This window comes from Rousettus aegyptiacus, unplaced genomic scaffold, assembly GCF_014176215.1.
Source record: "Rousettus aegyptiacus isolate mRouAeg1 unplaced genomic scaffold, mRouAeg1.p scaffold_m13_p_2, whole genome shotgun sequence".
In the NCBI taxonomy this organism is placed as follows: domain Eukaryota; kingdom Metazoa; phylum Chordata; class Mammalia; order Chiroptera; family Pteropodidae; genus Rousettus; species Rousettus aegyptiacus.
The window spans coordinates 98,436,873-98,461,660 of NW_023416295.1; the positions used below are offsets into that span (position 1 = coordinate 98,436,873).

Sequence of the window (24,788 nt, forward strand, 5' to 3'; positions counted from 1 at the left end):
CCATGTAGTTGTTTTGATATTATAGAACTTTGTTCCATTTTTCTTTTAAAATATACGTTGTGAAAAATTCTAAAACTATTCATTATATTCCTAATTCATTCTTCTTATTTTTTTCTGACTGAATGTTCCTTTAAACCAAAGGTCTCTCTCTAACACATGCCAGTGTTCGTGTTGTGGTCAGGACTGACAGGAAAGGTCAGTCACTGGCTTTGGTAGCCAGCTGTGGGAATTCATGCTGCTGTGACAAGACAGTTGTAATGATTGCATAGTTCTAAAATTGTGGCTACAACTTTGACTCAAAGACCAGTTTTTTATTTGGTGGGAGAAAATATTATTTTTTATTTCTGGTTTTTCATTTATATCCAAGCACAGCTAAAAATATGCATCATTAACATTTTCCAGTAGGGAAGATTTACCATATTAATTTAATAGTAGTGGCATTGTATTACACATTTGATTCAAGTTAATAAAAAAACCTTTCTGAATTCAGCTAATTAGTGGTAGCCTTAGACAGTATTAGACCTTTCTGTAATGGAAATTACCTATAATATCAAGCAGTAATGTTTTATAATGTGCACTGGTTTTCTTGGTTGTAATCATTACCAAAATGTGAACAGTTGTTTTTTTTGTTTGTTCGTTTGTTTTTTTAAACAACCAGGAGGTTTCTAGACTGTGGAATTACTGCCAACTTTATAATACACTGTTCCAAAATAAGATGTCACCAATTCCACTCAAAAACAAAATTCAACTTACTACCTCTTTCGTAACTATTAGTTTTGAGGTATTACCAATTCAAAATTGGGCAGCTATGGCACCAATCACTTAGAATTTTGATTTTGAAACTATGCTTGATTACTACTATGATTGATGGTCAAGAAATTTGTGTCCAAAAAGGTAATCTGTGAAGGCCTGAAAGGTTAGCTTTTTTTATCTATGTCATTTTTCCCTAAAGTTGGGACTTCACCTTTGTTATTAGCTACATTTTTAAAAATTAGGTTGAACACTATGAAATTCCCTATATTTGACCCATATTTCACCTAAAAAAAATGGCCATTTCATAAGATTCAATCTGGTGTTTTCTGTATTTGATTCCTTTTGTAAAACAAGGCACCTTTTGAGTTAAGTTGTTTCTTAGTTTCAGGATTCATGAGTTGGGGGAGTGGAGTGGAAATGAAAAAGTATCAAGACTTGATTTTTAAATCTTTGATTAAGTGGCAAATAAAACTTTAAAATGAGTTGATAGCCTGCATTGCTAACAATATATATGATTAAGGTATCATGTTATATTTATCTTTCTTGATAAACAATTTTATATACGTTATATACAGATAAACCTTATAATTTAGGAATTCTCTTCCTGTTTAAAATTCTGTGAATCATACTGTTCTTGAATAGAGTACAACTGTTTTAAAGAACTGTATAACTTTTTAAAGAAATATTTTTTCTTTTTAAGACAAAATGTTCCATTTGAAGACTATACAAGGCTTCAAAAAAGACTAAAGGATATACAGAGGAGACATAATGAATTTCGAAGTTTAATTTTGATTCCTAACATACCTCCAACATCATCCATCAATCCTGTTAGTTTTCAGTCATCAGCCATGGTTCCAGGCATGGAACTAGCCTTTCCTCCTCATATGCAGGTATGAGTATTTATTTTAGGGGAAAAAAAAGTTAGACAAACTTTTCTATAAGTTTTTATCTGCTTAAATACAGAGTTAAAAACTCAAATCTTTCTTTGCCAGAGAAATTTGCTGAGAAGCAAAGAGGATTTGAATCCATTCTAGCCTATTAGTGATGGTTCTTAGAGTATAATCTCTTCTCGGGCAATTGAAAAGAAGGAATTTGATGAGTTTTTGAGTAATCTAGAGTTTGTAGCTCACTCATATAACACTAACTACTACAAAGCATTTAATGCACTGCACTATGCATTTCCCATACATTATTTAATCCTAATGAAAAATACTTTGAAGGCAGGTGTTATTATTTCCAATTTCAACCTATAATGTCTGATTCTAAAACCTGAGCTAATTCTACTGCATTAGGTCTCCAAGATACTGAATCAAATTGATGGGATGATTTTCAGAAGGTTACCTATTAATAAGTAATTCCATTAATAAACTATTAAACACCAGTCTTGTTAGATAGTTGTCATATAAGTATACATAGGCCCCACATTAATACTTTCTAATTCACTCCCTGGTGAATTTACACCTAGAGAAGGGTAGATGTTGGGTTTTGTTTAAGGCTAGAGCTTGAGGCAGGAGAGAAGTTAGTAGTCTAGCCCACGCCGCTGTGTTCTTAGACTGCGAAAATGGTTGTTCTTTCCTTGCCGGATGTTGCAGGCCTGGATAAAAGAGGACTGAGGCTGCTGCCTAAGTTATTTTTCCACTAATTTATCTAACAGTTTTTTCTGAGCCTTTTGGGGTTTTTTTTTTCCTCCTTTTTCTGTGCTTTTAAGGAGGAACAACATCAAAAGGAACTCTCTCTACTTCGTAAAAGACTAGAAGAACTAGAAACAACACAAAGAAAACAACTAGAGGAACTTGGATCTCCTGGAGAATGATGTGTTTTTTTGGAGAAAAGGTTGATCAAAACGGATGAATCAGTGACTTAGTAAAGCTTGAAGTTTTAATGTACATGGCATTTACTTTGTTGCTGTTTGCCAAAACACTTGAATTTGCCCCAAGTGCCAGCTACATGCTGTATTGCATACGTGTCAGGATTTTAGGATTATACTAATGACAAGTAAAGCATGAAGACAGCTTCAGAGATATAATATTGACAATTCTTTGAGAACGTAAAAAAAATGAATAAAAGGAATTAGAAAATCAAGTTTTAAAATTAATATTATGTTGTTGAATTCGTTTGGCATTTTGCCTAAAATATGCTTGTTGTTGATTTCCCTTGTCCTCTTTGATGTGCCTGGCAATAATGTGCCTGGTCAGTAAACATTTTATGGCTTACTAAATATACTATATATGAGTTATAAACCTCTAGTTCTTGAAAAAAGGTGAAAATTTAAAGGTCAACATAAAAAGTAAAACTTAAAAGTATCTAAATATGCATTCATTACAAAATGCTACCTTTTCTAAAAGCTGTGTGTAATTTATTAAAGAGCCTAATATTTTTCTATCTAGCTGTATTGTCTTGTGTTTATTTCAACCATACAGTATGTATTTAGCAATGCAGAAGATCTCACTGATTTTGACATTTGAGTTAGAATTAACAGAAAATAACAAGTGCAAATAATTAAATCCCATGGCTTTATAAAACAGGGGCCATTCGTTGTAAAACTTAAACCCCGTGGGGGTCTTTTTTAGAACTAGTATCGGTATTTAACTTCGCCTCCCACTGCTTTGGGTCTATTATAAATGTTTTATTTCTATTTATCCTTAAACATGCCATCATTTGTGTTTTTATATAATGTCATGTTTAAAGGAATTGTACTGGAATAACTTCACATCAACAAGGCAGAGCTCAAGTCTGCCAAACCAAGTGGAATGTTCATTATTCAGAAGTCTTCATGATCAAAAGTCCAAATTGACAGTGGAGCCCAGCAATGTAATTGAGCAGCCCTTAGCATCATTTAGAAGAAACCAGATGTACTTACTGCTGAATATATGCTGCTTATTCATTTAGAGTTTACAGTTCCTGAAAAATAATTTCCATGGAGCCACTTCAAATAAAGTCTATTATAACTAGAAAGTTTGAAAGGGAAAAAAAGGACAAAAACAGTCCATATTTACATCAAAATGTTTATTTTTGGATATAGACGTTTAAAACATTCATCTCCAAGAACAGCTTCAATCAGGTATACAATAAGAAATAGACTTTAAGTCCCTAATACGGTAAAGGTAACAGAATTAATTTTTAAATGCTGCTGTAGACACTAGTGTTAGGAAAAAAAAGTTTATAAATGGTTTTGCACCAAAAAAATATACAAAGAAACTTGAAAATAGAAATTGTTTGCCATTTATTTCTGTGGTTGTTGTTTAATATAGACCCAGTGACTGATTGTCTTCAGCACGCAACTATCTAATTTGGCCATTTACTGCGTTTGGCTAATGTGATGCAAAATGTTCTCTCGATAGTGCTTTTTCACTGGAGGATTGACAAACACGCTACATATATTAGTGAATCTTCACACCACCTCAGTGAGGTAGGATAGAAATATACATAAATTGAGGCACAAAGAGGTAAGTGACTTGCCCAAAGTTCCCAGCAGCACAGTCCCTGGATGGTGAGCTAAGTCTCCATACAGGACTCACGTGCCAGAGAGCTGGACAGGGACACCTTCACATAGCATTTACTAAATACTTGGAGAAGCTGTAGCTGATCCTTTGAGTTTTCTTAGCATTACCGTACCCTAAGGAAGGGAAAGTCTTTTGGGCAACTCTCCTACCGTTGGCTCTCAACTCTCCTGTTCTCTTACGAACGCCTTCACATCAAGGCTGTAGCAGCCCTGGATGGGGGCCAGACCTCTTACCTTTACAATTGTAAGTAATCTGGTAGTATTTTTGAGCTGTGTCCACTGAATGGACAGTGGTCAAAAGCGATGGGATTGGGAAGGTGCCAATCAGGGCAAAAAACTGCTTATTTTCTCTGATCAGTTTGTTGAGGTGTCACCTCTCACTCTTTTCCAGATATTGAGGAGGAAAACAAACTATTTATCTAAGACAAATTCACATTTAAGTCCTGATATCCCATACGTTGTTAGTAAATGATTTTAAGGAATGTGTGGTCAGTGTTTTGCTACTTGGAAAAATTTCCTCAGTCTGGGATTTGGAGCACCCAGGGTAAAAGGTGCCATAAGGAAAGTATGAGAGTTGCCAATTTTTACTTCTGATTTACTAGAAGGAAAACACAGTGGTAGTAAAATTGGTCGTGAGCAGCAAAAATTCAGGAATAAAAAATTAGCAATAAAAAGACTACAGTGTAACTGGATAGGGAATTCTTTTAAAAGGGCATGAATAAAATGAATATTTTTAATTTTTTCTCTTTGTGAGGAATATTTTCAAAAAGTACATAGTAAGACTAAAATACCAAGTTTTATACTAATATTTTTCAGGCCTTGGGCCTCAAATATATATATATTCATATATAATACTCCAGTGTGAACAGCAATTTCATGAAATGTAAAATGTATCTTTTTTTTTTAAATCACACACTAATATAACCACAGGATTCACCAGAAATCTAAAGCAAGGAGACACTGGTATAGAAATGTACGATTAGGGTAGTAAGTTACTCTTCCACAGATCTGATCAGAGTTTTTAGATAGAAAAAAAGTAGTAATTTTTTTAAACAGTAGCCAATATGTCCACTATTAAATACATTTAATATGAAAAAATAAATTGAAAGGAACATACCCTAAGACAAAGTGTCTGGATAAAATGTTAATTTAAATAAAGCCTACTTGCTATCCTTGCTTTAGAGCTCCTAAGTGAAATGGAGGTGAGTTTGATGGAGCACAGTTGGTGATCACTGAAAACACACGAGCCCTTTCAACAATGTTGCAACACTGTTAGTTTTTGGTTTAAAAACACACACACTCACAAATGCTAAGTGTACACACTACCAAATTCTGCGGTCAGCTTTTCCAAGAACTACTAGGGAAAGTTTCAATGCTGCAGATCCTCGAGGTTGCCCTAACACCTCCACCTTGTTTCCATGACTCATTTCACATTTTGTTTTGATCATTGGCAATGTCCCTTTTCTGCAGTGGTGCAGTGTAGTCACAAGAGCTACATAGCTGTAGTTTCAAACAAAACCACTTATATCATTGTGCTTAAGTGGAGACTGTAGTTAAAATACTGGCACTTGCTTACTGGCCCTGTATTCTCTGTAAACAAGGAGGCTGTTTGCAACAACCACTTCAACTCTATTTACAGAAGGGTTCCCACAGTATAAACACAGACACAATAGTTGGTATGCTTATTTAAAAGCTGTGCATGTGCCTTGGTCTCTTAAAAAGACAGTGCTCAAAGTGGAACCTATGTGCAAACTTAAAAAATTACCGACACAATAGCTTAAGCAGCCATTTTGCTCCCAAGTCGTCTGAAGAATTGCTAGATTAAGCCAGGCCCCAGAGTGCTTACATCCACTTGCATTTCTTCTTTTCCTCAAATAAGACTTTTACATGCAAGAGTTGTTTCTGAGCTTCTTCCAGCCCTCGTTCTCTTTCTAGTTTATTTAGAATCTGTTGACAATTAGAACAGTTATTTTAGATATTATAGTTTTAACATTATAATTTTTTTTTTTTTTGCATTCCTGATGCTGTGAGTGGTAAAATCTGTATGAAGCAGATGCCAACATTTTCTTCCATCATTTACATACTCACTTTGCAAGTTGTTTTGCTAAGTCATTATCACAGGATCAACAACACTTTGGCTTAAAATAGAGGCTAGCAAGAAATACCAACTATTTGCTTACAAATATGGGGCCAGACTTCTAAGGCCCTGTTTTATGCATTATGTCACAGCCATTCCAAGCACAGCAAGCATTCCTGGGCAGCCAACATGCAGGCAAGTATTTCTTCTTAAATGCAGCAGGCAAGGGCATCTTGGTTGGAGATGAGTATTTCCCTTCCCTCCCCTACCATCCTGGGCAGTGTAGTCCCTCCAACCCCCTCCCCTCCACTCCATTCCCCTCCCCAGTGCTTCCCTTTTGACCCCTGACCCCTGGAAAGAGGGATGCTTATCATGTTTAAGGAACTCATTGCCTCTACCCTACCTTAGCTCTTCACTTGATCTTCAAGTAGCAAATGGAATTAGTGAGCTATTCTCACCATTGACATGGATAGCCTGTCCCAGCATGACTGAGTGGGGGGAATCAGGGAAGGGGGAATTAACATATATTTGGAAACAGCGCATCTGATGACTCTGTCTGTGTGAATTCCCAAAGAAAAAATCTAGATTAAGGAGAATTAATCATTAAGGAGAATGGTTTATTGAAATAGTTGCTTAAGTTAGAAAAATGTCATACTTTCACATAACTGTTGAATACAGAATCTAGGCAATTTAACAAGCTTAGCTTTCATTTTAGCGGATTACAATCGAGCATAAGCTAACCCCATTTAACAGGACCACTACTTACTCATCAAAGTTAACTTGAGTCAATGTGGCTGTAGGCCTCATTAACTCAAATGTAAACTTAAGCTGGTCCAAAGGTGGGCAGCATAACACTAGATGAGGGGCAGCAGCCATGTGCTGGGTCTGGCTTGGTGCCAGGATCCCCCATCAGAAGGCTTCCTGGTATCCTTTTGCTGGCCATTTGGGATGCCAGAGCTGTCCTGAGACCTAAAGAATGCTTTAAAACCAAATTTTGGTGACCAATTCATGTCAATTGTTAAAAATGTTATGTAAATTCTTACCTCATCAAAATATTTTACGATGTATTTGTAGATTTCTGTCAAGGCCACTTCTTCATTAAATTCATTTTCATGTTTCTTAAAGAAAGAAAGGCTTGTTGAGAGATTTTTTTTTTAAAGAAGTAACCAAATATCCTATTTCCATTTTCCAACCATACCTTAGATTCCTGAGTTAAGAATTCTTCCATTTCTGAAGATGACAATGGAGGCAAATCCCTGATTGCTTTGTAATAAGATTTTACTTCCTCTTTGTAGGTTGGGATATCCTTGGCATAGAGAAGTTTATTAGTTGGTGCTTCCTAAAAAAGAAAAAGCAACCACCACCAAAAGAGTAAAAAACCATGGGGAATTTATAACAAGTACCACGGTAGCTGAACCTCCACCACTATTATCACCTCCTGGTAACAAGGCTTCATGCAGCAGACTTTCATAAATGTTGTTAACTGAATGACTGACTGCTATTCAGATAGTTCTGGTGAGTCACTGTTATTTTCAGGCAGATTAAATGCTAATATATTCTGCCTTCCTCTCATGGAAGAACTAAAATTATTATTTTTGCGTGATTTTGAGTTACTGTAACAATGAAACTCATTTCAATCATAGTTCGTTACTAATGGTTGTAAAAAGCCTGAATTAAAACATTTGCTCTCATCCTCACCCACCAGTGAATTTTGGCATTTATAAAAGATTTGATTGTAGGTCTGATTGAGCCCTTTATATAACCATGAAAGTAGTAAGTAATTGGCAGTGGCAAATTTTTCTGCCTGTCCTTTTTATTTTATTAGATTATAAAGATCTTCTAGTGTCTTTGGGGAAAGCACATCGTCATTAGTATTGGCCAATCCAATGTCTGATTTTACAAAAGTTCCGTGGCAGTTTGAATGTTTTTATGTAATTCTAACAGTAATAATATTTTTAAAAAAAATAAATGAAAATTTTATTTTAAAAGTCATTTTCCATGAATAGTTTAAAATTTGATTCAGGGAAGATAGGGCTAAAATGTCCCAGTCCTTTTTAAAATGTATCAATGATTTCAATGGCCATATCAATGGCTTGATGAATCATTCTGAAGGATGCCTAGACTGATTTCTTTTTCACTTGTCAAATTTAAGTAGAGCCCACAAAATTTGCAGTCATTCATTCAATAAAGATTTATTTAGCTAGGCACAGTGGGCAGGTAAGGTGAGGAAGGCTGGTATCTGTCCTTAAGAAGCTTATATTCTAGTTAGGAAGACAGACTTCCACAGTGCTTACTATAGTACCAGTAATTAATAGCAGGGTGGAGAGTAAATAAAGCAAAGGACTGGAGAATTAGACAAATCAAGGATCATTAGTAACTTTATGTGATCTTAGGCAAGACTTCTAACCTCAGAACAATTTCCTCATCTATATAATGAGGATAATATTAACTACCTTATGTGATTCTCGTGAGGATTAACTGAAATATACCAAAAGCATAGTAATCACTAAACAGCTATTTTTTACTTTGAATAAATCAACATTTAAGTGTCTCAGTGTGTTGCATTCTAAGAAGAACTTTACTGGTCAAATGAAAGTGCCGTGGGAAGGTTCACAAAGTGGGTATATTTAAGCTGATCTGAGTTTCCTACAGTTTCAGGCACACATTAGGAAATTATGTTGAATGAATGAAAGGTTTGTGAGTAAATGAATACGAATTTTACTAGACAGGGCTTATGAGACGGGAAAGGGGTGAGCAAAAGAGTAGGAAAACAAGTTCATGTAAGTTTGGGAAAAATTAAGGCTGTAGCATGGAAGGTAGAGGGAGTGTGCAAGAAAAATGATGAGGCCAGAAAAGCGACTTGGAGCCCAGTCAGGAAGGGCCACGGTATTTACAATTTTTAAGCAGAAGACTGACAAGATTAGATTTGTGTTTTAGAAAGATAACCTGAGACACAGTGGACAGGAAAAGCTGGAGAGATGACATGAACAACAGGGCCAAGGACACCAGTGAGGAGGCAGTTATCCCAGTGAAGAAGGGCAGAAGGGATAGGGCAGGGGGGTGAGAGGAAAGGGACAGAGACGTTTAGAGACAGAAGTGGCAACCAGTTGGGGATTGAGGCTGAAGGAAAGAACTTCCTGAGAAATCTTAGGTAAGGTTTTCTTCCCCCTAAACAATCTGTTACATTCAAATAGACTTTTTTTTTTTTTTTTTTAAGATATATTCAGATGAAATTAGGCCAATTTCAGTAACTTCATACTTTGGGTTTATAGTTTATTAGTGTCCTTGGAATGTTTTATACTTTGTGGTAAAGAATTCTGCAGTAGGGTTGGGATAATAATCTACTATTCTGGTTTTCACTTTAAAAAAAAAAAAAACTAGATTAAAACAGAAATAAGTGAGACAGATTTTAAAGAAAAGCAAGTTTTTGTGACATCACTATTTCTTTTCAGCTGATGTGATTTAGACCATTTACTATTTGGATATTTACAAGGAAGAGTGCTTCAGACTCATAGGAGTACATGCAAGAAATCCTAAACTTAGGCCTTACCTTCCCGAGTTGCTGCTCCGTGAGAGAAAATGCGTCCATGAATGCTTGGGCAATCACTGATAAACAGCCATCTATGTGTGGTGTCTTCTTAATGTCAAAGACAAACTGAGGATTCTTCAGGATGTTCACCCAGAAGCGAAGGGGAAGGCTGTTCCGAAAGAGAGAAATCTTTTTTCAAATGTAGCCACTCAGATGAGATGGATGCTCTATCACAGTTTGTAAACGGGTGTGTTTGTCCTTGTTATTGAAGTATGCAAGTCTGTTTTGCCAAATATACCAAGTAACAGATGGCAGCACCACTCAGAACAAGAAAGGGTTAAACTGACAGGGCTACTGGAAGGGAGGACTAGAGAAAGGTGAGTCTGAAAGTGACCATTGACAAAACAAAAATTTCCTCCAGATAATTCTAGATTATATTAGATGAGCATATCTCATCAGATCTCCAGAACCTCCCCCCACTCTAAGTGGTACACCCTGGCCTAAGTCACCAGCATCTCTCACCTGGGTTATCATCCCCCAGCTCCTGACAGTTAATTCTTTCACAACTACCAGCAATCCTCTTAACACAGAGTCAGATCACATCTCTCTTCTGCTCAAAACTCGGCTCTCCATTCCCCTCTGGGTAAAACCCCTGCATGATCTGGACCTGGGCCTTCACCTACCACTCTCCACCTCACTCATTCAGATGCCACTGGCCACTAGGCTGTTCCTCACACGCACCAGGCAAGCTTTCACCTCAGGACTTCTGCTTTTGTTGTCTGTCTTTCTGACACTGTCTTGGCCCAGATAGTGTCATGGGTTATATGTCCTCACTTCTTTCAAGACCTGGCTCAAATGTCATCATCTCAGAGAGGCCTCTGACCATCATGTCTTGTCTCTCTCTATCCTCCTTTCTCACTTCGTCCACTGTACCAATCACCTTCTAATATATTACAATCTACCTGTTTTATTTATTGACAATCAGAATGCAAGCTCTGTGAGAACATGGATTTTTGTCTGTTTAGTTCCTTATTCTACCTCTAGCACCTAATTAATAGTAGTTGGCACCTAGTGGACTCAAATATTTGAATATGAACTTGGGAAGCATTCAAAGTCCTTTCATCATCTACTTTGCAGCTCTGGCCTAGTTAATTACCTCCGTCACATGGCTGCTGGGCCTCCCAATAGCTCTACTGTCCTGACTACTGCTCCTGCTCAGATACCACAGTCTTCACCATGAGATAGCAGCCTACAGCACCCAAGTTTGGTAAAGAGCAGGGCCTGGTTTTAAGGCTAGAACACGAGAAGGAAGTGGGCCAGTGTAGAGTTGGGATAGCCCTGGATTAAATGGGAGAAGATCAGACCTCTGGAACTTAAGCTTTTAATACTTATTTAAAATGCTCTGGCTGACCTTAATGCTTGGGAGGGTTTGAGCTTGCACTGAGGAGTCCTACTGTACTGTAACTGAGTCTTATTCAGCTCATGCACAAATTTCAAATAGAAATAATGAGCTGTTTCTTTACTAAGGAGAAATTTAGAATAAATTTGGATGCCTTGCCTTAGCGCAAGGTAAAATGTTCAACAACAAAACAATTCTTTGGCTAATTCTCATGGTATCGGAGTACTGTATTTGATCAAATAAAAGCAGAAATTTCTATACAGCATCAGAGTATAGGCAGCTTGGAAATGACAAAGTTATTAATTCTCTGAAGGACAAATAAGAGTCTTTAAAGGAACTATGATAAAACCACAAAATATTAATTTCTCATTTTTTGCTGGTCAAGCTAAACTTGTTTTCATATTCCAAATAAAGACTTTTTTTCTTGCTTAAAGATAAGAGAGTTTATTTTATCCTAAAGAATAGGATTCTCTGCATAGGAATGAGGTCATTTATTGTTTAAAATAGTAACAAGCAAGAAAGTGCTTTGATATGATAGCTTACCAAGCAAAAAGATTCTGATACAGGGATAAATGAACCCTTTGGTAACTATACATGTCCTCCTTTTAGTTAAGATTCTGCCCCAGATTCTTGAAAACAGTCAGTAATTACTTACTGTTTCTTCTCACCTGTTTGTTTTCCAAATATGTACGACATCAGGATCGGTGATTTTTTTGTTTTCAGCCTGGGCATCCAAAAAGTCAAAAAAGTATTTGATGGCAAATGGGGCTCTGCTGTTAGGTAAACTCCAAATGCTTCTAAAAAGTTTTTCTAGCACAGAGTGAATTGCCACCTGAAAGAAAGAATATTAGACTTGGGAGATTAAAACAGGGTAGCTTTTTTGAAAACATGATGGAAAGTGAAATCCAAGTTGAGAGGAAAGGATGTGCAAATCAGAAAAACAAGCTGAAAAGAAAATATATAACATTGTCAAAGGAAGCCAACAAGCACAGTATGGGACAATGGTCCTGAAAATCCAGGCTCGGATTTAGATTTGGTTCATAAGCTTCTTGCTGATAACAACATTGTTTAGTCAACAGGGAGGATATCTTAGAACTCTCCAGCAGCTGAAATGTCTGTTGTAGGGCTGTATACATAAACCAAGAGGCCAAGGATGTTTGGCTTTTATTAGTTATGTTCAGCCTGAAAAAACTCAAGTGATGTTCTTGGTTCCCAGAATTTTTCCTGTAGCATATATTTCTATCATAGGGTTTTACTGTATACTTTCAAAGCATTTGAGTGTTTTATAAAAACCAAACTGGCAAAGCTCTGTGGGACAGATGAGAAAATCAAGAGGCTCTGGCTGTCCTCTACCCACTAAACAAATCTACTAAGCTCTAAGCAGACACTCTGCGATAATATGAAGAAGCATGCCCATTAGGAGCCTAGGGTCAGGTGTAGCTAGGCCCAGGTTGGGGGGGTATAAATCACCAGAGACTTCTGTTAATCCCACTAAAAGCCAGATAAAGTAAAATTTGCTCCCATTTTGGTATTCCACTGACTTTCATATGTAACACTTTTATATTGAACAGAATTCTTAATTTTAAAATGAAATTTAAAAAATCAGTAAGATTTACAAGGTTTATAGTCACTGACACCCCCCTCCCGTTTTTATTTGCAATTCAAAAAGGGAGTTTTATGCTCATCCATAATAACAAACAAAAAGGAATAATTATGCTGTCAACCTAAAGAACAATAGTAAAATGGTGGGTAAAAGGACTGGGAACAATATTAAATCCCTGATTGAAGATGTTACGGTAGAAATTTATAAAGTGCTGTTATCTGTGCAGCAGTTTATAAAAAAAAAAGGGGGGGGGGTAAGAAGTGTTTACAATTTAAACTTTCATTTTGCTTTGCTAGAAGGCACAAGGGATTTGTAACATTTTCACACTTCAGTGGAAATTAAGTCAAACACATCATATACCCCCAAGGTAGCAGTAAAAGCACTCCCAGAACAGTAAGTGTACCTTGGTCGACAGCAGCTTTGTCAGATACATTTCTTTTACTTTGAACTTGTGCTTCCCTCGATGTCTCTTTCCTTGCACGTCTTGGAATGCTTCCGAATCCGGTAAAATCTAAAGGAAGACAGAGTGGAAGCGTTACCCAAGGAGACCATTTGTGCTACAGAAGGCATCCAGTTCACCAGTGGCACAAGAAAGGCTGAACTCACCAAATGGCAGTGATCATCCGAGTATTCCACATCTAATGCCAGAGACAGAGGGAGAGAAAACAGTCCATTAAAAAACACAACCATGGGCTAATTGGCCTTCTCATAAAATGCCCCATTTGTGCTATAAAGAGGTCACTTGAGCTCTTCTACTTTAGCTCTTCATAGCTACATTTTGCCCCTGCTGCGTCTTAATATCTTAAGAACAGTATGAAGACAGGATGGCCCTGGGACTGCAGTGGGAAGCAGGTTCCCTATCCCTGGAAATGTTAAAACAGGCTGAAAAGTCACTTGCTGATCACTAAGATCAGCACCTACTGCGTGCCAGGGGCTACAGGGCACACAGCAATGTGTAAGACAGACCTAGTTTCTGCCCTAATAGAATTTACATTCTAACCAATGAGAGAATTTCACAGTAATTCATACTACTAATTACACGATTATTTAATTATAATTATGACAAGGATTGTAAAGAAGAATTATATGCTAAGAAAGTATCTAACAAGGGACCAACCTAGTCTGGGAGGTTTCTCTGAGGAAGGGATGTTGCAGCTGAACTTAAATGAATGGAAAGAGCTAACCAAGCAAATGGAGGAGAGGAACTGGTTCAAGAGTCCTCAGACGGGAAGGACCATGACCCCGTCTAGGATCTGAAAGAAGGACAAAGAGGTGGAGCTCATAGAGCAAGTGGGAGAGTAGCTGGGAGCAAGGACAGTCTTGGAAGAAATATGGCTTTAAAGGGAGTGGTGAATGCCTGAGGGAAGAGGGACAAAGGTACTTGGTTTTTTGTTTTGAAGATGAGAGAGACCAGAATATCTCGAAATGCTAATGGAAAAATACAGGGAGGTGGGGTGGGGAGAAAGTGCAGGTGACAAGAGGTTACTGGTGGTGGAAGGATGCTCAGAAGGTCAGAAAAGATGGGGGCATCCAACGCACAGGTGAGAGATGGGCCTTGCATGTCAGGGAAAGCGAGGAGGAGATGGGCCGATGTGGGTAGGGTGGTAGGTCTGGTGCTGGATGTTGAGGGAGTTCTGATTTGTTCTCTCTATGAAGTTCAGGGTGAAGTCCTCTGCTGGTTGTCAGGAGAGCTGTGTGGGTCAGAGCTTTGAGGAGACAGTGTAGAATTATGGAAAACACAGAATGAGTTGCCTAGGGAAATGGCGAAAAGGCCGCCTTGAGGGCCCTAGTCAGATTGGGCATCATGAATTCAGAGTGACTCCAGCTGTGCTGTTGTGGGCCTTTCTCCTCTTGGCTGCCTGGCCATAGGTTCAAGAAAGGCTAGCAGCTGGGTTCATCCTGACAGAGGAGGTGAGGAAAGGCCAGAGGGGCAGGGGGTTCAGAGGGTTGGCAGGAGGGTGGTCGACATGATGGCTCCCGGCTGGATTGGGTAGGAAGGAAGCAGGGTACTGACGGCCAGGTGGTCCAATGAAGAGATCTCCATCCAGATAACAAGCTCTGCAAAAGGCTCGATCTTTGAAGGCTAGAACACACAGCTCTTCCACTTGTATTTACAACACAAGGACATCAATCCCCCTATGCCGGAAGGAAGGACGTTCACCCTTTGCAAGATGGCTTCTCACTCTAACCCCATGCAATGGTGGACTGTGTGTATGCGTGTGTGTTGGGGGTGGGGGTGGGGCATCCCCAAACGTGTGTTCTAAGACCTACTTAATTATCCTATTTAGTTGAAAGCCCTGCATTCTCTGTCTGTACTGACCAAGTGTCAGGACCTACCAGGCTCCTCCTAGTACGAAATCCAGGAACCAGGCAGCCCCACCTGCAGCTGTGTGTGACAGAAGGCCCTGTTGGTGAGGCCCAGAACTTTTCTGATTGTCTTGGCTGGAGTATAATTTCTCTGGAGACAAACCTGGAACTGGACCTAGGGATGTTCTCAAGGCACTATCACAGTGTTTACTTCTACCAGGGAGGGAGAAGAGAATTTAGAGACTGGTTTATTGACTTGCTCATAAAAGCTCCCTCTTTCCTTTGTCTCCTCTCCACTTTCTGGGAATTTTGTAAATGCAATCACTAGGAGATTAGGGCTTTCCACATGGATTATCTTGTTTGTTCAGCACTTGCAGGGCTGTGTGATTATCTGCAAGCTTCCCTCACTTAGCCAGGGGACTCTCCTCTGTTAGCCCCACCCCACTGAGGAGTTGGAAAAGAATTACAAAGGCTCAGATTCTGCCCCAGAGTTTTGGACAGTTAAGGGTAGCAACTTCCTCAGTGCTGGGCAGCGTGGGCTAACCACTGTTGAGAGTTTCCTGTCCTTGCAGGGCTCACAGTCTTAGGACTAGAAACAGATCGAAACGGCTTTCAGAGTGTTACATGGCAACAACTCGACCTCACCTTTGTGACAATACATCTGAGAGAGGCAAACGGCGATACTTTATAAAGCTGGGTAAGAACAAAAGGCTAACATTATATTGGTTACCTGAAGTAAAATTTGCAATCTTCTTAAAGACTTTTATAGTGGATCCATTTGATATCTGAAAGCAAAGATAAAAAATACATGAGTTTTCAAAATTTAATGTATTTCTCAACTTCTCCCAGGAATTAGATGGCTGGCTGGATACAGTCTTTCACTTAATAAATCAAATACTTATCAAGAACGCCTATGTTCTGGGCACTGTGTCAGAATTTGGGGCTATGCTGATGGGCAAGACACTGTCTCTGCCTTCAAGGAGCCCACAGTCCTGAGAAGGAGATAGGCAAGGCGATGCGATGCAGTGAGGCAAGTGCCAGAAGGTGGCGGCCAAGATGCTGTGGGACCAGTGTGGGGTGGGCTAGTCCTGGAGGAGGGGAAAACTAAGCTGTGCTAAGATACACCTCAGCACCCCTTCCCCACCACCCGGAAGTCAAGAGTCACTCGCTTGGGTCACTTTCATTTTTCGAGGCTTCTATTATGTTCATAAATGCCGAAACGGATTTCTAAAAACTGGCATATAAAGCTGGCATCTACCCCGTGGCAGAGCAATTCCACATCTAGGTATATACCCAACAGGTATTAGTACGTATTCTGATAGTGAACTATTTCGAATTGCCCTATACTGGAAACAACCCAAATATCCATCAACGTAACATAAACAAATACTTTGGAGTATGTTCATACAACAGAATGTGATAAAGCAATGAAAATGAGCAAATTACTGCTACATGCCACATACATGAACTTCACAGCGATGTTGAGCGAAAGAAGCCCAACGTGAAGGAATGCATACTGTGTGACTCCATGTAAAGCTAAAAAAAAGAAAGAAAGAAAGAAAGAAAGAAAGAAAGAAAGAAAGAAAGAAAGAAAGAAAGAAAGAAAGAAAAAGAAAGAAAGAAAGAAAGAAAAGAAACGACCCAGTCAAAACTATAATGTTAGAGCCGTGGAGAAGAGAGTGTGGGTAGTGATTAGGAGGGGCCGGGAGGGGGCTTCTGAGGCGCCCGTGATATTCTATTTCTGGACCTGAGTGGCAGATACAGGCTGTGCTCACTTTGTGATAATTCATCCAGAAGTACACTTATGATTTGTTCTCTTTTCTGCAAGTATATATATTTTAAAAGGAAACCTGTAAAATCATAAAAATTGCATATCTTTTTTAATAAAAAAATTTTAAATTTAGGTATAACTTACAGGAAAGTACTTAACTCTAATGTGAAGTGATGAATGTTCACTTAAGTATATACCTGTGTAACCACCACCCACATGAAGATACAAAATTATATTTCAAGGTCCTGAGAAGTACCCCCATTATCCCTTCCCAGTCGATAACCACCCTGTCCTCATCCAGAGGTATTTTTCTGACTTCCATCACCATTGATTAGTTTTATCTGTTCTTGCACTTCATATAAATGGAATCATTCAGCATATATTTTTGTGTCTAGCTTTGAGAGTCAATACAAGGTCTGTGATATTTATCCACATTGTTGCAGCCACCAGCAGTTCATCTTTTTAAAATTACTGTGTATCATCCCATTGTATGACTATGCTACAAAAAATTGCCATACAATAAAAGAAGTGTTGGCACATGGTACAACATGAATCAACCTCGAAAACATTATGCGCAGTGAAAGAAGCCAGTCATAAAAGACTACATATTGTATAGTCCCGTTTATATAAAATATCTGGAATAGGCAAATGTATACAAAGCAGCTTACTAGTTGTCTAAAGCAGGGATTGGGAGAAAGAGAAATTAGTACTAATGAGTTTAAGGTTTCTTTTAGGGATAATGAAAATGTTCTAAAATTAGATGGTGGTGGTGATTGTACAGCTCTGTACCACAACCATTGAATTATGCACTTTATTTATTTTAATTTAATTTTTTTTAATATAAATTATACACTTTAAAAAGGTAATCATGATGGTACATAAATCCTATCTCAACAGAGCTGTTAAAAAATGGCCATGGATTCGAAATGTACACGTTGGACAAATAAATAAATGCCTTTACCACATTGACATACTACCACCTCGTTCGGATATAAAGTCAAGACTTCTCACCTGAGGCCTTCTGGGACTGTGAAGTCAGAGCCAGATGGCCTCCTAGTGCATCCCTCCGCCACAGCCAAGGAGGGCAAGAAGTGCCCTTCAGGCCAGGGAACTAGATGCTAAGATGCAGAGAGGTAGGCCTCCATCCTTGGAGAAGTAAATTGCTCTAAGGCACTGGTCCACAAAAATACAAGACAAAGGGGCCCTGAATAAGAGGCAGATAAGGAATATACAGATCTTCACCTTCATTCCTGGATTATGGAAGGAGGATCAACCCTTTTATTTCTGAACATTATTAGCTAAGTGCTTTTTCCTTCCCCTGAAAAACTCTAAGCCTGTTCTGAATCTGAATATTAATTTGGACTTGGCCTTCCCCAGCTTGGAAGAAAAGTAAAAACTAAGAATTTTTATTCTAGCCTGCTACATATTGGTTATCAACATGTGCAGACCTGTTTAGCAAGCAGCAAGAGATTAAAGCCCAATCTCCGTCAGGTTGCACCCACAGAGGAAGGGACAGAGAGCAGGAGCCAGCCCTGCAGAGAACCCAGAGCATAGCTGTCCAGCCAGTGGTGTCCAGCCAGTCACTAAGTTTAGGTCAGAGACCTCCAACTGCTGGTGTTCACATCTTGTGGGGACCGGGTTGGGGCAGGGGCTGGCTGGGGCCGTCAAGCCTCTGCAAAGTGTCTTGAGCGAGGATTCTGAACTCTTACTGAGCTCTCTGACTCTGCTGTTATCATCAAACATCCTCTCCTTTCCTCTTGAGCCATTTCATTGTTTTCTGGCTGGTTTTTCAATTCTCTTCCATATATGATGCAATTAAAGTAGATGCTCTGTGCAGGCACCCCCTTAGCAATACTCAAACACTGAGTTTATGAGAATGTTTGAACATAGTCACAAAATTCTTCCCCATGAAGAGCTGGATATGCTCTGTTTCTAAGCCAATAAATATCTTTTTATAAAAGGAAGCTGGTGCTTCATTCTGGGTAATTGTCAAAGAATGAATCCCAAATGGATCCCGTTGAGTGTTGAGCCAATACTCTGTTACTGTCAGACGCTTTGTTTTGCCAGAAGTGAGCACCCTTACTCTATAATCACAAACACCACGGATGGGCCCTCCGATAAGGAGCGCTGCCAAAAGTTCAAATGTCTTTTCAAGAGCTGGCAATGACTCACTGCTGGCACTGTGCTTGGGCATTAAGATAGCGCAGACGCAGCTTGTACCAAGGACGTTTTACCCTGAAATTATCTCCCGAGAGCGAGTGTAAAGCATTTTATCAGTGGATGAGCTGCATGTGTGTTCAAGCACGTATATGTGCGAGCGTACCCCACGTCCACAGATGCCCTAGGGCCAGACCCTTCCCCTCCTCGTGATACGGTAACACCGCTGTGAAGACAGAAAACGATGTCTGTCGGGGGAAGAGCTTTCCATTTTCTATTTTGCGCAGGTCAGCTGCTATGGAGGAAAGGACAGAAATGCCTTTCTTGAAAAGTCCCACAGAATCCACAGAGTTAAAAATATGATGCTGTTTGTTCCATCTGAGGAGCTCCACCAGCTTTCCTAAAAGTGACTCATTAATCCTCCTATACTCCTGTGAGGCAGGGGGCATCCTCTGGGCTCCTGCTTTAGGAATGAAAACCAAATTAAATCAAAGCAAGATGAATGTCACTGGGTAGATCTGAGGCAGGAATGTTCCTCCAGCCCAGAGCAGAACTGGTACACATGGCAATTTCAAATTAAATTTCTCCTAGTCTCTCAGTGCTCCAGGATTCAATGTGACAACAAGGCCATATCCAGTCAGTGGTGGCTGGCCCATGTTGGAATGCTTCGGAGATGAATGACACGTTTCCGTCATCAGAATTAGGAGTTCTGACCACATAGGGAGAAATGGACCCATGTTGACAATTTAAAGTAGCTCAAAATAAACAGAAGCTTTGTATTCTCCAAACCATTTGCAAGTGAAGGTGAGCTTTCTTTGTGCTAAAATACTATCTTTATGGCACATGTTGAAGATAATTCCATAAAAATGGATTTTCTAGAAATATAAGTTTGAACTTATATTTAACTTTATGAAACCACCATTTTTATAGGTAAATATGGTCAAATATTGACAATTTCTAGGGTTAGCCTAAAAAGAAAGCTGGAATTTCAGCCTAAGAATTTTGTGGGAAATTATGAATATTGAATATGGTCTGAAATATTATACTTTTTTCCTTAAAGAAAAAAACCCTGAAAACACAGTAATCAATACAAATAATCACGTGGAAACCCATACTGGTATCTCTCATTCCTAAAATGGTATTATGTGAAAACAGAATTCTATTCAAAGAGCATTGTCCCAACGGCCACTGTCAGCACTGCTGTCCCCGTCTTCTGCCTTAGTTCTTCTCACCAGCACCCCAAGGCTGGAGGCAGATGAAAAACGAATCTTGTTTTCTCAGGGCCAGAGGGATGACCTTGCTCAGTCCTCCAGCAACTGGGGCTCTCTGGTGCTCTGGGCTCATCAGAACATTCTCGACAGACACATCAAATCACACCCGGTTCCTGAAGCCAGAACAGAGCTCTGAAGGAGTCTTGAAATTAGAGAAAATGCCCACGGGGCTCCTGCTTCCTCCTTTTGTGCGTGGAATTGCCCCGGGCCAGTTAGCAAGCTCCCTTCCAGGACTCTTAGAAAGAGCCCTGAGCTGGTCCTCTGCAGGGGAGTTTGGCCTCCAAGAGTGTGTGTGAGGTTGGGAACCTAAGCATTCCCTGTGCTCAGCTGGGCTGGAGTTGACAGCTCTTGGATGCCTGGAAGAGGCCTCCCTTCTGATGAAGGTAACTATTGTCATCTTCAAGAAATATTGGCCTTAACCGACGTTAAGATAGGGTTGGAAATGAGGAAGCATTTTCGTAAACTCACAAATGTGAGATTCATCGTAAGATTTGAAGAGAAGTCACCGTTTTGAATTTGACATCGGAGAAGGTAACTACTAGGATCTCTTCTGAACGGCCCCAGCTCTCTAGCCAGGATGCTTCAGAGGCTGGGAGCATGGGCTGCGAGCCAGGTTCTGAGCAAAGTCATCTCTCCCACCTTGAGAAGAGGCTGTCTCTCGTGCAATTCCTTTTTCATCTGCTTGCAGCCTTGGGGCACCAGTGAGAACAGCTACATGACCATGGCCAAGTCTCTTAGCCTCCCTGTACCTCCGAATGGGAATAATGAGAGTATTTACTTCATTGAACAATAAAGAAGGACTGAAGGAGTCACTGTTTGTAAAAGCTCTAGGACACGGTGCAGTATACAAGAAGCGCTCCATGCATTTGTTAAATAAATACCTGAGGTCATTCACACTGTAAGAAATCTTTAGAGATAGTCCAAATCCTTTATGTTAGCATCACAGGTGACACACCTGACTGGAAGGACTTCTGACTTTACCCAGCAGACCCTTTGGGACACTCCTATTTCAACTGAAGGACAACGTTGGCATTAGCAGTGACCACCGCGGCATTAGCATGTACCTGTCATGAGGAACATTCTTCAATGACACAGTGGTTCAATGTCTTTTCTGCTCTCAAAACCTCAGAGCTTAGAATGAGAGGTGTGATCTGCAGAGAACACTTCCTGCTGGACACAACAGCTGTCCCACCTGCTTGATGCCACTCCACAGCAGGGTGTGGGTACGACACGATCCAGCAAAAGGTCACACAAGGGTGAGGGTGAGGGAAAGGAGGCCTGAGCCCATATATGCCGTCCCCACCCCCGGCCACACACACACCACCCCATCCCACCTCGCAACTAATTTCATCGGCTCCAGAACACAGTGCAGTTGCCTTCACAGTAAACTCACACACGACGACAGCCAGTTACAGAAGCGCTTGGGGAGGGCTTCATTATAGGGGAGAGAGATGCCTCTGGCTTAATGTGTTTGTAACGACGTCGGCTTTACCCCCTCTTGTCTGCACAGGACAAAATGAGACTGGAGCAGACATGTGCCCTCCTCTGTGTTCAGCTGATGGAAACCAAAGGTAATAAAAGCCCCTTCATCAGGCGGTGGCTGCATGTGAACAGTGCTGAGCGCTGGCTGGTGCTGCCATCATTGTGGAAAGCAACCGTGCCGAGGCCCAGGCCAGGCAAGGATGCCATCCTGAGGTGACAGGGCACTGATGGCAGTCTGGGGCTCTGGAGCCAGCACGTGGCCCATGAGATGCTATATTTTTGCTGTGCCCTCAGATGCCCTCTAGAAACCTGTTCTTCAAATACATGGACAGTAAATCATTCAAGGAGACCAGCTCCACTCCACTTGCCCTGGAGACACAGCAAGTCAGGAAGAAACAGGCTCACACTCTAGCAGTGGGGACTTTGTTTAGATCGTAGGAGGAACTGGCCGTCACTACAGATTAACTTTAAAACCAAACTAATTTGGACTAATTGGAGGGAGGTGACTCTGAATCACTTGAAACTCTGAGTTAGACCCTATTTTTAATTGAAATACAGTTTTCGTTTGTTTGTTTTTTTGGTTTTTTTTTTTTTTTTTTTTTTTTTTTTTTTTGCTTTCAAGCACTTACAGTAACTCAAACTAGGGTGCGTTAGTAAATAAATAAGAGTGATAGTTAGCATCTTACCTCTTTGGAGGGAAATGCATGTGCTCAGGATAAAATTTTTTTTAAAAAGGGCAAAAGCGAGCTTCAGCCTGGCCCTGTCAAATTATTCCAAATTGTGAATCTACAGGGATACTACTGAACAGACTACAGATTCAGGTGGCCAATGGGGGTGGTGGGTACTTTTTTTCTGAGCAGTCTTTGGAAGGCAGAGCAGTTGAGATGGTCTAGGCACAGAACTCACGGGCCCGATGACCTCTGCAGTCCTTCAAGCAGTCTGGGTTTTTTTTTTTTTGGCCTTACGGCTTAGCTTTTTAAACATAAGGAGAATCCTTTAAGCCCTTGTGTCCTAGTCTTGTCATTTATTACCACCATGTGGCAATGTGAGGGTATGAGGCCAATAAATCATCTGGACAAGAAGTGACTACAGGCCGGATTAATTTCATTATCATCCCTAAGCAGATAGGTGCCTAGCACGGCTGATGTCTCCCGTAAAGACTGATGTTCTGTCTCTCCTGACAGCCTTCCCCTTGCCTTGCAGACAGCTGTGGTGGTTTGCTGTTTTCCCTGCTGGAGTAGCTGGTCCTTTCCTTAATGACAGTGAATGGCCACACCCCCTTCCTTTGGGGCCTACCCCAGGCACATGGTCGTCAGGGGACACTGAGAAGCCTGAGCAGCGTGGCCCACGTCTCCCTACACAGCTGAGCAAGGCAAGCACATTAGTTAAGAGGGCTGTGCTCCTTCTGAACTTGCTGAGACAAGTTGGTTACCCAGATATGGGCGGAAGAGGTGACTGTTGCCGGCTTGCAGTCTGAACTTCACTCTGATGCTGTAATAAGCTCCTCTCTAAGCACTTCCACCAGCAGGGCGGCACCCCTGACTTGACCCTCCCTTAAATTCCTGCTGAATCAGCGCTTTTCCAGGCATAGCCCACCCACAGGAATACATATTTCAGAAAATTCCCTGGGGAGTTTTATAACTTCCAAAGCCAAGACCAACAGCTTTTGGTGAGATGGTCCCATGGTTGAAGGTCTGAGCTGCAGGAGGGTGAGCATAGGAGCAAGTTGTTACTCCTTAGCTGTCTGTGAGGCGCCCTCCAGCAAAGGCTGCAGGGGCAGCACCCACCCAGCAGCCGCCCAAAGCAACTATTTCCAAACTGGGTCTGAAACTCACTCAGCCAAAGGGCCCAAGGGTGCAGCGGTGTCTGTTCCTGGCCATTGTCCAGGAAGCTCTGCTCAAGGAATAGTCTCCACTCCTTCCTGGGTGAAGGGGAGCCTGGCAGGGTGCAGAGGCCCTCCTGGCGCAGACATATCTCCCTGGGACTTGGCAACTATGAAAGACAGGAGGCGTCTACTATCCAAATAGCCCGGGAAGCTGCTGCTCCTGTCTCCTCCAACCCCTGGAAAGGCACCTGCATCTACGCATCTCAGTGCGACCCTGACCCATCCCTCACCCATCTCTCTCCCATCTGATAACTTGTGGTGACCACCTCCTACCTGTCTCTAAATCCATCCACTTGTCTCCATTTCCACAGATACTGTGTCATCTCTGGTCAGCATCATCTCTCACCTGAAATTCTAATGACAGCTTCTGATGGGTCTCCCTATTTCCACACTCCACGCACAGCCACAGGCATTTTCCGAGGTAAAAAATCTGCCCCCTGCTTAAGATTCTCCAAAGGCTTCCCACTCTTCTTGGGATGAAACTCAAACTCCTGAAGAAGCTGACTCGGCCCACACCGTCTGCACCTCCCCTTCTCAGCTCCACCCCACCACTTTCCTGGCCTTGCACCTGAGAACGTGCTGTGTGTACTTGTGAAGCCATAGACTTAGAGCCCAACTACCTGGGTTCAAATCTTGACTCTGCTACTGATTAGCGGTTAGTAACCCTTAAGCCACAGTGTACCCATCTACGAAATGGGCTAACAGTAGTACCTACCTCATAGAACTGCCATAAGATAGAAGGAGCCAAAATAAGGGGACGTGCTGAGGACGGCACCTGGCACAGAGTGAGGGCTCCATAAAGGCTGGCTCCACTGCCGTCTCTGCCCCGCTCAAGTTTTAGCCAGTCTGAAAGTCTTTTTGTGGAGGAATATGCATGTTCTCCCTTCCCCGCTGGCTGGGCTGCCCCCCCCCCCCGCCCCCCGCCCCCAACCCGGTTAAGTTCGGGTCTCAGCTCAGCCATGGTTTCCTCCGGGAACCGAAGCCTTCTCGGACGCTTGGCGCCGCAGCGCCATCCCCCACACGGCGCTGCCTCACTGCTGGCTTCCTCTCCC

The 24,788-nt window shown here is 41.0% G+C and overlaps 2 protein-coding genes and 1 long non-coding RNA gene across 7 annotated transcripts in view; 2 read left to right on the plus strand and 1 right to left on the minus strand.

Moving 5' to 3' along the window:
• Nucleotides 1-3,139, plus strand: part of CEP83 (centrosomal protein 83) — a 94,127-nt gene extending 90,988 nt beyond the window's left edge. For all 4 annotated transcript variants that reach the window (XM_036236510.1, XM_036236506.1, XM_036236508.1 and 1 more), the window contains 2 exons: nt 1,454-1,643; nt 2,462-3,139. In XM_036236510.1, the coding sequence (XP_036092403.1) occupies nt 1,454-1,643; nt 2,462-2,566 (295 nt within the window). In that variant the 3' untranslated portion in view covers nt 2,567-3,139. The remainder of the gene's footprint in view (nt 1-1,453; nt 1,644-2,461) is intronic.
• Nucleotide 3,140: 1 nt separating this feature from the next.
• Nucleotides 3,141-24,788, minus strand: part of PLXNC1 (plexin C1) — a 137,335-nt gene continuing 115,687 nt past the window's right edge. Inside the window, exons 24-31 of one of the 2 annotated variants that reach the window (XM_016150119.2) lie at nt 15,901-15,955; nt 13,470-13,501; nt 13,267-13,374; nt 11,929-12,092; nt 9,883-10,030; nt 7,531-7,671; nt 7,376-7,450; nt 3,141-6,202 (exon numbers count right to left, since the gene is read on the minus strand). In XM_016150119.2, coding sequence (XP_016005605.2) covers nt 6,098-6,202; nt 7,376-7,450; nt 7,531-7,671; nt 9,883-10,030; nt 11,929-12,092; nt 13,267-13,374; nt 13,470-13,501; nt 15,901-15,955 — 828 coding nt within the window. In that variant the 3' untranslated portion in view covers nt 3,141-6,097. Of the gene's footprint in view, nt 7,451-7,530; nt 7,672-9,882; nt 10,031-11,928; nt 12,093-13,266; nt 13,375-13,469; nt 13,502-15,900; nt 15,956-24,788 lie in introns of both variants that reach the window. The other variant, XM_016150118.2, reaches the window with a different exon arrangement.
• On the plus strand, nt 7,664-22,832 carry LOC118613654. The gene is made up of 2 exons (XR_004955619.1): nt 7,664-7,847; nt 9,785-22,832. It is a non-coding gene; the product is annotated as an uncharacterized LOC118613654 (long non-coding RNA).